Here is a 13522-nt window from a genome sequence, read left to right as displayed (position 1 = left end):
GCCTAGCATGCATGAAAACCTGGGTTTGATGCCTTGGTACCATATACATTAAAAAAAGCCAGAAATAATGCTGTGGCTCAAGTGGTAGAGTGCTAGTCTTGAGAAAACTCAAGGACAGTGCCCGGGCCCTGAGTTCAAGCCCAGGACTGGCATACACAAAAAAATCTGGTGGCAAAGATTAGAAATAGCACTCAAGTGAAAAGGTAGAAACAAGCTTCTGGGGATACTCACTATTGCTGGTGAAACCCTTGCTAAAAAGGTGGCAGTTTAAAGTGTCCTAGTTCAGTTATTTTCTCCCTTTCTTTTCTACCCATTCCTCCATTGCACACATATCAGTTTTAGTAATTTGATGTATGTTTTCTACAATAAATACCCCTTGAAAAATCTATAGAGCATGATGATGGAAAAGATTGTTTTTTACAAGTTCTGTACTACTTTATAGACATCCCTCCTCAAGGAAGGGATGGGTGGCACTCACACTTTGTAGATGAGGAAAACAATGCAGAGAGATCAAATGATATGTATGAGACCATAGCAGTTGTAACACCAAAACCGATGCCACAATAGACCTCTGTGGCCCCTTTGTCATGAATAATAAAAATAGGAGTTTTTAGTTTTGATCATAGTTAATAATCTTCCTCTGGGAAAAAAATCTCAAACCTGTGCATGCTAGAAAGTACTTTATCATTAGACTGCATCTTAGCCATCAAGAGTCTTTTGTAGAGGTATATTGACCTCTCTCTCCCTAAAAAAGAGGTCCTTTTCTAAATATTATTCAGAAATATGTGCATTATTCACTTACTGTGTAGCATGTATTATAATTTATTAATGGATGCTTTGATTTTTAAAGTCTTTAGTGTTGTGAATAGATGCCAAGCACAGCATTGAGTTAAAGAAACTATTATGAGGAGAGTTCACTTTGAGTCCAAAATGGAATGCTTCTCAAAGCATTCTGATTGCTAGGAATTAAAAAGTTATTTGTTGACAAATGTATTATCCTAGTGAGTTGTTTATCTTAAAATATATTTATAATACTTATAGTTTCTCCAGGCAAAAGAACAGTTTACAATGTGCGCAATTTCTTGTTTCCAGTCTGGACCTATAGCCCTTCAAAAGATAGGTTTTGACTTCTTTTTTGAGACCTTCACCTGAATCCAGGAAGTTCTAGGTTAGAGTGCCTTCCTTGATCACAGTCCCAATTTCAAAATCTTGTGTATTTGAGAAACAACTGTTTTCCTTGAAGATCTCATTTCCTACTTCTTAGTCATGTTTAGCTGGGTGCTACTACTTAAAGTTTTGGTGGAGATTTGGAAAGTTGTTTTTTCATTTGAACAAAGGCAACAGTGTAGCTGAGTAAAATTAACTCCCAGGGTGATATTTATATTTTTCCAAATAAATACATGAAATATTTAGTTAAATAGATTTGATTCAAAAACTGACCGGTAGTTTGCAGGCAATACTACATTCAAATGTTCTTCATTTAAAAAAGTAGGACAGGGAATTTGGCCTAATGGTAGAGTGCTTGCCTAGCATGCACGAAGACCTGAGTTTGATTCCTCAGTACCACATACATAGAAAAAACTGGAAATGGTGCTGTGGCTCAAATAGTAGAACTCTAGCCTTGAGAAAAGTCCAAGGACAGTGCTCAGGCCCTGAGTTCAAGCCCCACGACTGGCAAAAAATAAATAGATAAAATAAGTAAATAGACCCAGTCCTGGAGAGGTCACTGTAAATTACATTAAAACTCCACAAGAATATTACAGTTTTTATAATCTTAATTTAGCTGTGTTTACTGGATACTTGGAATGGGCGATATTAAGGGGAAGGTGTTGGTGAAATGTTTCTGCTTGATGAAAGATAGTATGAGCAGTGTGAAAAGACAAGTGGCAGCTAGAAACCGTGCTTGTAATTCAACAGAATGGAGGACTATAAAAGTGCCTATAATTAGAGGTAAACAATGCAGGTATATTAATAAAATGTACAAAACTCATAAAATATAAATGACAAGAGTAAGGTGTGGTGGTTCAGGCTTATAATCCTAGCTACTCAGGAGGCTGAGATCCGAGGATCGCTGTTTAGAGTGAGCCTGGGCACTGCAGACCATGAGACTCTTATCCCCAGTTAACGACTAGAAAATGGGAAATGGGGCTGTGGATCCTGGGGTAGGGCGGTAGCCTTGAGCCCAGGCCCAGAATTCAAGCCCCTTGATGGGAGGGGGGAGGAACATATATGACAAGCTTAAAAAATCTACTTTGTTGCAGTAATCAAACAGATTTATGTTTAAAGAGTGTAAGTGTCCACTGATTAAGTTGTCATAGAGTGTTACATCAGTCAGGATGCAGTCAAGAAAACACATGAGATACCGCAGTTGTCACAGGGAATTGATTAAATGTTGGGAAGTTGAAAGACTATATAAAGAGAATGTTGGAGTAATCCAGAAATTAGAACCTGTCTGAAGTAGCTATCAGAGCTGGAAAGATAAAAGAGGTAGCAGGCAACAGTGTTGAGGAGCCGAAAGTATGAGCTGTGACCCTGCAAGGCTGTGTAGGGCATCAGAAGGCCCTAGCACTGTGGTTCTGTGCTGCTGGTGGTTCTAAGCTGCTGTTGGATAGAGCCAGCCAGTCTCAGCTCATCCTCCTCAATCCTACTTTCTGTGCTCCCGTCACTGCCTGTTTCTGGCAGCACATGACCCCAGCTGACTAGAAAACCTAGAAAATGGTGTTGCAGACTCCTAGACCCATTGTTCAGAGCCTTGGGAGCCTGAGAATAAGAGATGTATAATTAGCCTGAGTGCTAGTAACCATGCCTGGTAAAGGGTATTAAGTGAAAGTCTTTTCATGTGCAATTGGGAAGGCAGTTGGCTAGTATCTATAAAAATTGCAGATGCAAATTCTCTGTGACTCAGTCTGTCAGGAAAATTATCCTATAGAAATGTTAGTCAAACTAAGGAGATGAATGTGAGTTTTCATTGTGATATTTATCTCATTTCAGAAATTGGAGATAGACAAAATGTTTGTCATGTTGAATCTAGCAGGACTTTTCAGCTGCTGTAAACTAAGTTTGGAAGTAGCAAGTACCTCATGTTTGTTTTTCTCCACAGTTATGAATGCTGGAATGAGGAAGTATTTCCTACAAGCCAATGATCAGCAAGACCTCGTGGAATGGGTTAATGTCTTGAACAAAGCTATAAAAATTACAGTAAGTGGTTGTTTTTTTAAAGTTTTTAATATATGGAGGTAATTTTTTACTTTGAAAATGTTCCTATTAAATGTCATTAGCTTGCCCACAGATTTCATGCTTCCGCTTCCTTAAAAAGACGAAAGTGAAGACATTTACTTGGCAACTGTCAGCCCATGCGTCTTTTTCACCTATCAGGTACCTCCTAGAGATACATATTACTGTAGATTTAAGTAATGTTTCTAGTAGCATGGAGAGTCCTGCTGGCAGGGCATGAGTTTACTTCTGGGGTCTGCACCTACTTGGGTGATGGGCATAAGCATTCCTGTCTTGGAAGCCATGAATGTGGGAACAGGACAATGGGGGTTGAATGGCTGAAAGATTACGTACAGGACTAGGTGCCTTGCGGCCACGTGGCCCTGGGGAATTGTCTCAAGCTTCCAAACTTTTTCCTTGAATTCCAAGGGTTAGTACCCTTGCCCCCTTTCAACATTGTAACTCCTTGTTTCCAGCCTCTTCTCTCTCCCCCCCCTCCCTCCCTCCCTCCCTCCCTCCCTTCCTTCCTCCCTTCCTTCCTCCCTTCCTTCCTTCCTTCCTTCCTTCCTTTCTTCCTTTCTTTTTCTTTTCTTTCTTTTTTTTTTTTTGTGGGTCATGGGACTTGAATTCAGCCTGGATACTGTCCTTGAGCTCTTCAGCTCAAGGCTACTGCCCTATCCCTGGGCCTGGACTTTGTTCCTGAGCTCTTCAGCTCATGGCTACCGCCCTACCCTTGAGCCAAACCCCACTTCCCATTTTCTAGAGGTTAATTGGAGATAAGAATCTCAGATCTCAGCCTCCTGAGTAGCTAGGATTACAGATGTGAGCCACTGCACCTGGCCCAGTCTCTTTTCTGTTTGGCATTCTAATGAACATTAGTATTTACTGATGCTTTACATCATACTCCAGGGTTTGGACTGAAGGTTTTGTTATGTAAAACTCTGGAAGAAAGTGAGGTGTAAGCCTGGTTCCGTGGTCCTACTTGCTTAGGAGGCTGAGATCTGAGGGTCAAGGTTCAAAGCCAGCTAATGCAGGAAAGTCTATAAGACTCATCTCCAATTAACAGCCTGAAAACTGGAAGTGGTACTGTGGCTCAAAATGGTAGAGTGCTAGCCAAAAAGTTCAGGGATAGTATTGAGTTGAAGCTCCATAGTTGCCAAAAATCCCCCCCAAAACTGAGGTTTAGAAAGATTGACTTGAAGCCAGAGGATAGGGAGCCCAGGCTAGGTATCAGGTTCTGGAGCCTGAACTCTGAAGTGCAATGAACAAAGAGGCTGCTCCTAATACTTTGATTCCTAAAGCCAAAGCAAGTTTCCTCTTGCTGCTGAGCAAGTACATGGATATCACTCCCTGAGCCTTGCTGTACATTTTCCTTACATACATAGTCACAGGCTGCCCAAAAAAGCTTGGGAAGGAGTTCCTGAATGGGGTTGTGTCAACTGGCGTGTTTTCTAAAAAATACAAGTATTTACTGTCTCTAACCCTATGCCCTGAAATTCAGCATATATTAGTCATATAGTCACTATTAGTTTCTATGTGAAATATACAAGTCTCTGTATTGTGCCACAATAAAGAATTAATATAGTTAAATCTGTTTTCAGAGTTAGGTTGAGTTTTCTGTCTTGCACTAGAACAGCTTGTTACCACATGACAGAAAACGCCCACATACCACATCTGATCTGTACATGAAGCAGAAGTTATTTTGGGTTTGTGCAGTTTCAGGAAAGCAATATTTTGAACTGGTTTAGAAATATATATTCTTCAAAAATTTTAATTTCTTAACTCTTCTAATAACTATTCCCTACTTGGAAAATTTCTGTATAAAGACAGTATGTGGTAACTTTATTAAATCCAGTTTTTATAATTTGCAATAATATACAATGGTTTCTTAGTATTCTAAGAAAAAAGTAGTGCTTTTTTTATACCAATTCCTGATGATTTATATTTAAATTCTTTGAAAAGATAGTTTCTATTTTAATACATGTGCAGATTGCTTTCCAGATGACATTTTGGTCACCTGTAATTGGTGGTCTGCTGAGTAAAAATGTTTAGAAATCCAGAATTAGAGTTTGAGAATTAGTGGTTTCAACATAGAGATAGTTAGAAGGGACTGGGTGAGAGAATGGTGATTAGCTATTACTTCGTACTTCCAGTAGTTTGCCTTTTTAGTGAACTGTTCCATTGCTATGTCCTTCATTTCCTTACTTTGCCTAAGCCTGTGTGAAGAATTGGCATTTTTAAATCTTCCCCATCACCATCATTATCTCCTATTTTAAGAAAAGTGCAAAAATAGAGGAACCAGTCTTAAAGGGAGTATCTGTGACTGGAATTTAGAAAAAATTAAATTATGTTTTCATTTATTTTTTTTTGTTTTGGCAACCTTTTTTTGACATTAGGGAATATCCAAGATGGCTTATGATTAATCCTAAGCAGAAATCCACAGTTTTTAGTTAGTTTTTTTTTTTTTTTTTTTTTTTTTTTTTTGCCAGTCCTGGGCTTGAGCTCAGGGCCTGAGCACTGTCCTTGGACTTTCTTAAGGCCAGAGCTCTACCACTTGAGCCTCAGCACCACTTCCGGCTTTTTTCTATGTATGTGGTACCGAGGAATCGAACCCGGGTCTTCATGCATGCTAGGCAAGCACTTTAACCACTAGGCCAAACTCCCGGCCAATTAGTTAGTTATTTTTATGTAGGGCATGGGCACTGTCCCTTAGCCATTTCGATCAAGGCTAGTGCTATACCATATGAACAACAACTCCATTTCTGGCCTTTTGGTGGTTTATTGGAGATAAGAGTCTCATGAGCTTCCTTAGCTTTGAGCTTTACTCTTCAGATCTCAGTTTCCCGAGTAGCTAGGATTATAGGTGTGAGCCACTGGCACTCAGCTCAGCTTTCCATTGTTTTATTTTTCTTTTTTAAATGCTGGTCTTGGGGCTTGAACTCTTGGGGCCTGGGCACTGTTCCTGAGCTTCTTTCTGTTCAAGGTGAGCACTATACCACTTGAGCCACAGCACCACTAGTTATTTTTGTGTATGTAGTACTGAGGAATAGAACCCAGGGCTTCGTGCTTGCCAGGCAAGCACTCTCACTAGGCTACACTCCCAGCCCCCTTTCCTTTTTTGGGGGGAGGGGGGGCCATGGGACTTGAATTCTGGGCCTGGGCGTTGTCCCTGAGCTCTTCAGCTCAAGGCTACCATCCTACCCCTAGATCACAGCCCCTCTTTCTGTTTTCTAGCTTAATTGGAGATAAGAGTCTCACATTCTTTAGTGCTGAGCCTGGCCTTTGAACAGTGATCCTCAAATGTCAGCCTCCTGAGTAGGTAGGATTACAGGCAAGAGCCACCTCGCCCAGCTTCCATTGTTTTTAAAGTGTGTTTTTCCAACAGAATTTAAATTAAAAATTGATATAAATTTTACAGTAAAATTAGTCTTTTTGAAATTAGAACAAAACTCACTAACCTTTTTATTTTTTATTTTATTTTTATATATGTATTTATTAAATAGTAACTGGGAACAAGTGGAAGAGTAAGCTGAATATAAGATATTGGCTTTAACAAGATGCCCTACATGTGCAAAAATGTTAACCACATTGGTTAGTTGTAGCACATTATGTTAAAAGACCTGGGAGTTTGTATCTGATCATTTTAGGTTTTCGAGTTTATACACTGTCATTATTCTTGGTGACTTGAACATTAACCTTCCCTTTAACTTTTGAGAAACCTGCAGCATTTTCCTTCTTTTGGTCATAAGTATTGAAGTCTTGTTTCAGTAATTTCCATATTCTTTAGTCATTTTCTTCTTTCTTTAGTATTAGAATTTTCTACTGTGTACAAATACCTGCTAAGAATACACTGAGATCGCATGAAAAACAAAGTCGTATTAAAGAAAGATAGGAAAACAGGAAAGGCAACAGTCAGAAAAACCCAAGCCTACTCAGTTTCTGACCGTGGCTTTCTGCCATGACTTTTCTGATTCTTTTTTATTTTTTATTTTTTGCCAGTCCTGGGCTTGAGCTCAGGGCTTGAGCACTGTCCTTGGATTTTCTCAAGGTTAGAGCTCTACCACTTGAGCCTCAGCACCACTTCTGGCTTTTTTCTATGTATGTGGTACCAAGAAATCGAACCCGGGTCTTTGTGCATGCTAGGCAAGCACTTTAACCACTAGGCCAAACTCCTGGCCCAACTTTTCTGATTCTTTTACAGTTGGTTGATTTAGGGGCATGGTGTGTGTGTCCCAGTCCTGAAAATGATTTAATGTCTAAATTTAGGTTAACCTTTCATTCGTTGTTTATGGTTTTTGAGAACGTTGACTTTATTTGTGATATCTTGCTTGAATGTTCTCTCATTTAAGGAATGAGATGATTGAAGTTTAGATAATTTTTATTGTAAAAATGCAATTCTAAGTGAATACTGAACTTTAACATTGATATTATGCTATATTTAACATGATTTTATTACAGTGATAAATTGGAAGCATTTGATTTAATAGCATAGGCAAGAGTTTTACATATACTGTTGTTTCCAGAAGAAAAATTGAAAAACTAGCCAGCCACTGTGGTTCACTTGGCGGTAGCTAGCGCTCCTAGCTACTCAGGAGGCTGAGATCTGAGGATCATGGTTCAAAGCCAGCTCATGTGCTAAAGACTGTGAGACTTTTCTCCAATTAACCACTATAAAACAGAAGTGATGCTGTGGCTCAAGGGGTAAGGCGGTAGCCTTGAGCTCAGGGACAATGCCCAGGCCCAGAGTTGAAGCTCCATGATCAACACATACACCCACATATACACACATACTCTCACACACGAAAAATGGAAAAATTAATAGAAATTTCAGTGTACTTTTAGGGTTATATTAAATAATTCTCCTGAAATTCCCATGTAAAATGAAACTTTTAGCTTCTTGAAAAAGAGAATACTACTTTTCTTAGGGATCCACTTCTTAGCACCTCTCATATAATACAGTTGAATAATTATTCACTCTATGTTTCCAAGTTGTCTTAATCAATCTTCCTTCCTCCCTTCCTCCCTTCCTTCCTTCCTTCCTTCCTTCCTTCCTTCCTTCCTTCCTTCCTTCCTTCCTTCTTCCTTCTTTCCTTTTCTCTTTCTTTCTTTGTTTGTTTGTTTCTCTCTCTCTCTCTCTCTCTCTCTCTCTCTCTCTCTCTCTCTCTCTCTTTTCTTTCTTTCTTTCTTCTTTCTTTTTCTTTCTTCTGTCTGTCTGTCTGTCTTTCTTCTGCTTGAGCTCAGAGCTTGAGCACTGTCCTTGGGTTTTCTTAAGGCTAGTGCTCTTCCACTTGAGCCACAGCATCTTCACTTCTGGCTTTTTGCATATATGTGGTACCAAGGAATCGGACCTGGGTCTTTGTGCGTGCTAGGCAAGCACTCTACTCTACCACTAGGCCACACTCTGGGCCCATTAGTTTCTATTTTTATTGAGATAATATCAATACATTTTTTACTGTCAAAATTATTTAAATACAGGGTGCTGTTTGTTAGAAAATACAGTAGGCTTCTTCAGGAAGTTGTCCTAGGGTATGGTCTTAACAAAGAAAGTTTTGTCTATTATTGTATTGCTTTTAAAGAAATATTCCAAAATATATAACCTAGAAGAATTCCAAAGGCATTATGGAGTCACTTCTTCCTTTCTGGTGCTTTCTCTTCTTACTTGCACTCCCAATAGTGACAGGAAGTGCAACTTGAATGTGCCTGGGAGGCTGGAAGAAGTATCATGTGGAGGTACTCTAGGGAGGGAAAGACTGAGAGTTTTAGAATTCATGTAAGAGATAAATCATTTATATCCATAGCCTTTATAAAGTGTCATAAAGTGAGAGCACAGGTTTTAGACCAGTGTTTCTTAGAGTACAGTGTGTGAACTACTCATATATCTCTTGTTCTACCATAAAGTGAAAATTGGGAGGGCTGTTACATATATTAATGGAATCAGAGTTTCTGGATACATAGCCTGGGAACCTAAGAGTTTTAATAATGTTCCTGGTGACACTTGATATTCATTATAGCTCTGAGAACACACTGTGTTTTGGAGTGACTTAGTAAAATAGGAGGATCTTTGAATTCTGTACTAATGATATCCTCTGTAGTTTTCTGAGTATCCTGTATCTTTTTTTTTTTATTGCCAGTCCTGGGCTTGGACTCAGGGCCTGAGCACTGTCCTAAATTCCTAAACCATTTTATGCTACTTTAATTTAAACATTTTAATTTTCTGATATATGTTAAATATTTCTAGTTTTTTTCCCCCCTGCTGTTTTTTTCCACCAGTCCTGGGGCTTGAACTCAGGGCCTGGGCACTGTCCTTGGACACTTTTTGCTAGTGCTGTACTACTTTAGCCACAGTACCACTTCTAGCCTTTTCTGTGTATATGGTACCAAGGAATTGAACCCAGGGCTTCATGCATGCTAGGCAAGCACTCTACCCCTAGGCTAAGCTCCCGGCCCCATCCCTGTTGATATTTTTGTTTCATTCTTGGATCCAAAGTTAAGTGCCCTTATCAGCAAGTCCTAGATGATAGTAATTGAGTTTGGTTAGAATATATATCAGCTAGAATTGAAACCCATATTCCCTAATGCATTTCAGCTTCCATGTAATTAATTGATTAATTTGTTATTGGCATTATAGCTGTTTGACTCGTGGCCTTGCACTTGCTAGGCTGGTGCTCTGTCACAAGATGTGTTTCCAGCCCTATTTAGCTTTAGGTTATTTTTTAGATCATGGTCTCTCTCATTTTTGCCTGGGTCAAAATGATTTTTCTACCTATCCCTCCTCTGTAGCTGGACTACATATGTACATCATCACATCCAGCTTATTTGTTAAGGTTTGGCATTGCAAATTTTTGCCCAGGCTAGCCTTAGATCATGATCCTCCCAGCATCTTGTCTCCTAAGTAGCTGCGATTGTAAATTTGAGCCGTTTTCTTACTTCTCTAATGGGTGTATTGCCCTGTGCATAGGGTTAGCAGCAGGAGAAATGAGAACATGTATGGAATGGTACCTGTGCAAGTAAGCATTTAATAAAGGATGCTGTGTTATTATAACACACACTGGAGCAGGAAATAACATGTGAGAGCTTGAAGCACATAGACAACATTGTAAATACCTTATATACCTATCAATTATATATAAACAGTTATGAACAGTAATAAAAAGACAATTACATAAATAATTCTGGTTACAAAATAAATTATGTTGCTATTTCAGGTACCAAAGCAGTCAGATTCACAGCCTGCTTCTGACAACCTGAATCGCCAGGGTGAAGGTGGAAAGAAGCAAGTGTCTTACAGAACTGACATTGTTGGTGGTGTACCAATCATTACTCCAACTCAGGTAATAAATTTGTTCTCATATTATGCTAGGGGCTGGCTCATTGCATGTGGATGTTTATATTGTCATCAAAACTGGGCTGGGAGTTTGGCCTAGTGGTAGAGTGCTTGCCTAGCATGCACGAAGACCCGGGTTCGATTCCTTGGTACCACATACTTAGAAAAAGCCAGAAGTGGTACTGAGGCTCAAGTGGTAGAGTTCTAGCCTTGAGAAAAATCCAAGGACAGTCCTTAGGCCCTGAGCTTAAGCCCAAGACTGGCAAAAAAACAAAAAAAAAAACAAAAAACTAAAACAGTGAGCCAGGTGTGGCAATCATGTGTGTAATCCTAGCTACTCCAGAGCTTCACAGACAGTGCACAGATCCTGAGGTCAAGCCAAACAACAAAACAAAGGCCTAAATCAGTGTTTTCAATTACTAAAAAAATCTTTTATTCTTTTGTTCCTTGTAAAAACATATCATTTGTTTTAGCTTATATTATGAACAAGTTCCTAGTCATCAAGGAACTACATCATTTCTTTTTTTTTTTTTCTTTTTAATTTGTTTGGTTAGTCATAGGGCTTGAACTCGGGACCTAGGTACTATCCTTAGCGCTCTTTTGCTAAAGGCTAGCACTCTATCACTTATAGCCACTGTGCCACTTTCAGTTTTCTCATAGTTAATTGGAGACAAGAGTCTCAGGGACTTTCCTGCCTGGGCTGGCCTTGAACTGCAATCCTCAGAGTAGCTAGGATTACAGGCATGATTGCTGGGTCTTTACATCATTTTTAATGACTGCAAGAAATTAGTTCTGCACTTTTTCATAATATATCATAAATACTATGCACATAAATCTACATTAAAATAATTGAACACCATCCCTGGAGTAAAAAGTTCTAAAGAGAACAGAGAAGTGGAATTTGATTTAATTTTATCTCCAAAGTACTGATAGCTAAATTAAATATCACTTGGGTATTGGGGAAGCATTAATTCTATACTTTTATAAGTGAAATTAAAACTTTTCTTTGAATTTAATATTTTTGTGTTGCTGTTGTGGGAATTTATAATGCAACTTAAATTACTAGTAGTTGAGAAATCAACATTTTGAAAGAAATTGTTGGACATTTTAATTACTTTTGTGTCTAATTACTTTTGTGTCTCTTAAACTTGAAAGATTGATATTGTAGACCTTTCAGGTTATATATTTCATCTTCCAAGTTTTTTGCCAGGGAAAGGTGATTAGTAGAAAGAAATCTTACAACATTAATTCATTATGAAATGCTTTTTTATATTTGGCAGGGGGCATATTAATAAGCAAAAATCCTGGCTCTCGCAAGACCTTAGTTATTTACCCATCTTAGTTATTTACCAAGATTTTTAAAAAATAAAATGGATATTTGCTTTTTCCAAAGATAATGATTTTAACCTGTTGATATATAGCTAGATTAAGCATTCTCTTTATTATATTACATTGATAGGAAGGCCAATTCAGTTTATCTGTAGTTGTATTAAGATGCTATAGTAGTTCATGTTTTAATTTGAATTCTTTGGGAAATAGCATTAAACAATTCCAAACTTCTTTACTTTCTTATTTTACAATATAATTTTTTAAAATTATAAAGTATTATTTGCTCATTTTGAAAGCATTTAGATAATGTAGTATAAAAATGTTAACTCATTTGCATGATTGATTTATTTGTCAATTCTTGGGGCAAATAAGTACTGGGTTTAAAAGTTTAAGTACATAACATTGTTTACCTAAATATAAAACAGGTTAAAAATTCCTCAAGATGTGTATGACAGCTAACATTTAGCTTTTCTCTTGAGTTTTAGGACTTCTTGAAAATACTCATTTGCCTTATTTGTGGTATTGTAGATTATTGGTTGGTATAAATAAACAGAAAGCCAGTACTTTTTGGGACATAAAGTACTGGATATAATTAGTTTTTTTAAAAACACTGGGCTTAACATGTAAAACAAAGACTTCAGCAGTTATAGAAAAGAATATTGGAGGAAATCCTTAGGATCTAGGACTAGACAAGGAGTTTTTAAGCTTAACATCATATCTATAATCCTTAAAAGGAAGATGGATGAATGAGACCTCATTAAAATTTAAAATGTTTAACTCTTTGAAAACCACTGTTAAGAGGATTAAAAAAAAAAAAAACAACTACAGACTGGAAGAAGATACAAGCCACCTGTCTAACTAAAGAATTGTTTCTAGAATAGTGAGAAAACTGAAAACCCAACAACCATAAAACAAAACCTGTCAAAAATCATTGCAGGGGCCGGGAGTTTGGCCTAATGGTAGAGTGCTTGTCTAGCATGCACGAAGACCCAGGTTCAACTCCTCGGTACCACATACATAGAAAAAAAGCCAGGAGTGGTGCTGAGGTGCAAGTGGTAGAGCTCTAGCCTTGAGAAAGCCCAAGGACAGTGCTTAGGCCCTGAGTCCAAGCCCCAACTGGTTAAAAAAAAAAATCAATGCAAATATTAACAAAGACAAGGAGAAATCTTATCTCTCATTTGTTGACTGCAAAGATTTGGTAGATATGTTTTTTGTTTGTTTGTTTTTTTGCCAGTCCTGAGCCTTGAACTCGGGGCTTGAGCACTGTCCTTGGGCTTTCTCAATGATAGAGCTCTACCACTTGAACCATAGCACCATTTCTGGCTTTTTTCTGTGTATGTGGTACCGAGGAATGGAACCCAACATTTGCATTCCAAAGCCTTTAGCTTAAAGAAATGACTAATTATGTCTACATGAAACCGTGTACATGCGTGTTCATAGTAACTTTATTCCTAGGACTCAAAAGCTGGAAATAACTCCTATACCCTTTAATAGTGTGGTTTAATAACTGGTAGTATATCCTTACATGAGTTGTACTACTAAAAAGAAATAAATGATTGATACAAAAACAACCTTGATGAGTCACTAGATAATTATGCTGAATAGCAAAAAAAAAAAGTCTCAAAAGATTGCCTTTTGTATGCCTCTGCTTACATC

The 13522-nt window shown here is 38.1% G+C and overlaps 1 protein-coding gene across 16 annotated transcripts in view; it reads left to right on the top strand.

The window, feature by feature from the left end:
- Positions 1-13522, top strand: part of Plekha1 (pleckstrin homology domain containing A1) — a 61072-nt gene that overhangs the window by 31806 nt on the left and 15744 nt on the right. For all 16 annotated transcript variants that reach the window (XR_016537786.1, XR_016537787.1, XM_090345695.1 and 13 more), the window contains exons 5-6: positions 3101-3198; positions 10419-10544. Coding sequence is in view for 14 of the 16 variants with exons in the window: in XM_090345695.1 (XP_090201821.1) it covers positions 3101-3198; positions 10419-10544 (224 nt within the window). In the remaining 2 variants the exon portion in view is untranslated. The remainder of the gene's footprint in view (positions 1-3100; positions 3199-10418; positions 10545-13522) is intronic.

The sequence above is a fragment of the Megascapheus bottae genome, chromosome 15, assembly GCF_031878675.1.
Source record: "Megascapheus bottae isolate mThoBot1 chromosome 15, mThoBot2.hap1, whole genome shotgun sequence".
NCBI classification, from domain to species: domain Eukaryota; kingdom Metazoa; phylum Chordata; class Mammalia; order Rodentia; family Geomyidae; genus Megascapheus; species Megascapheus bottae.
This window is presented reverse-complemented; position numbering and strand designations above follow the sequence as displayed.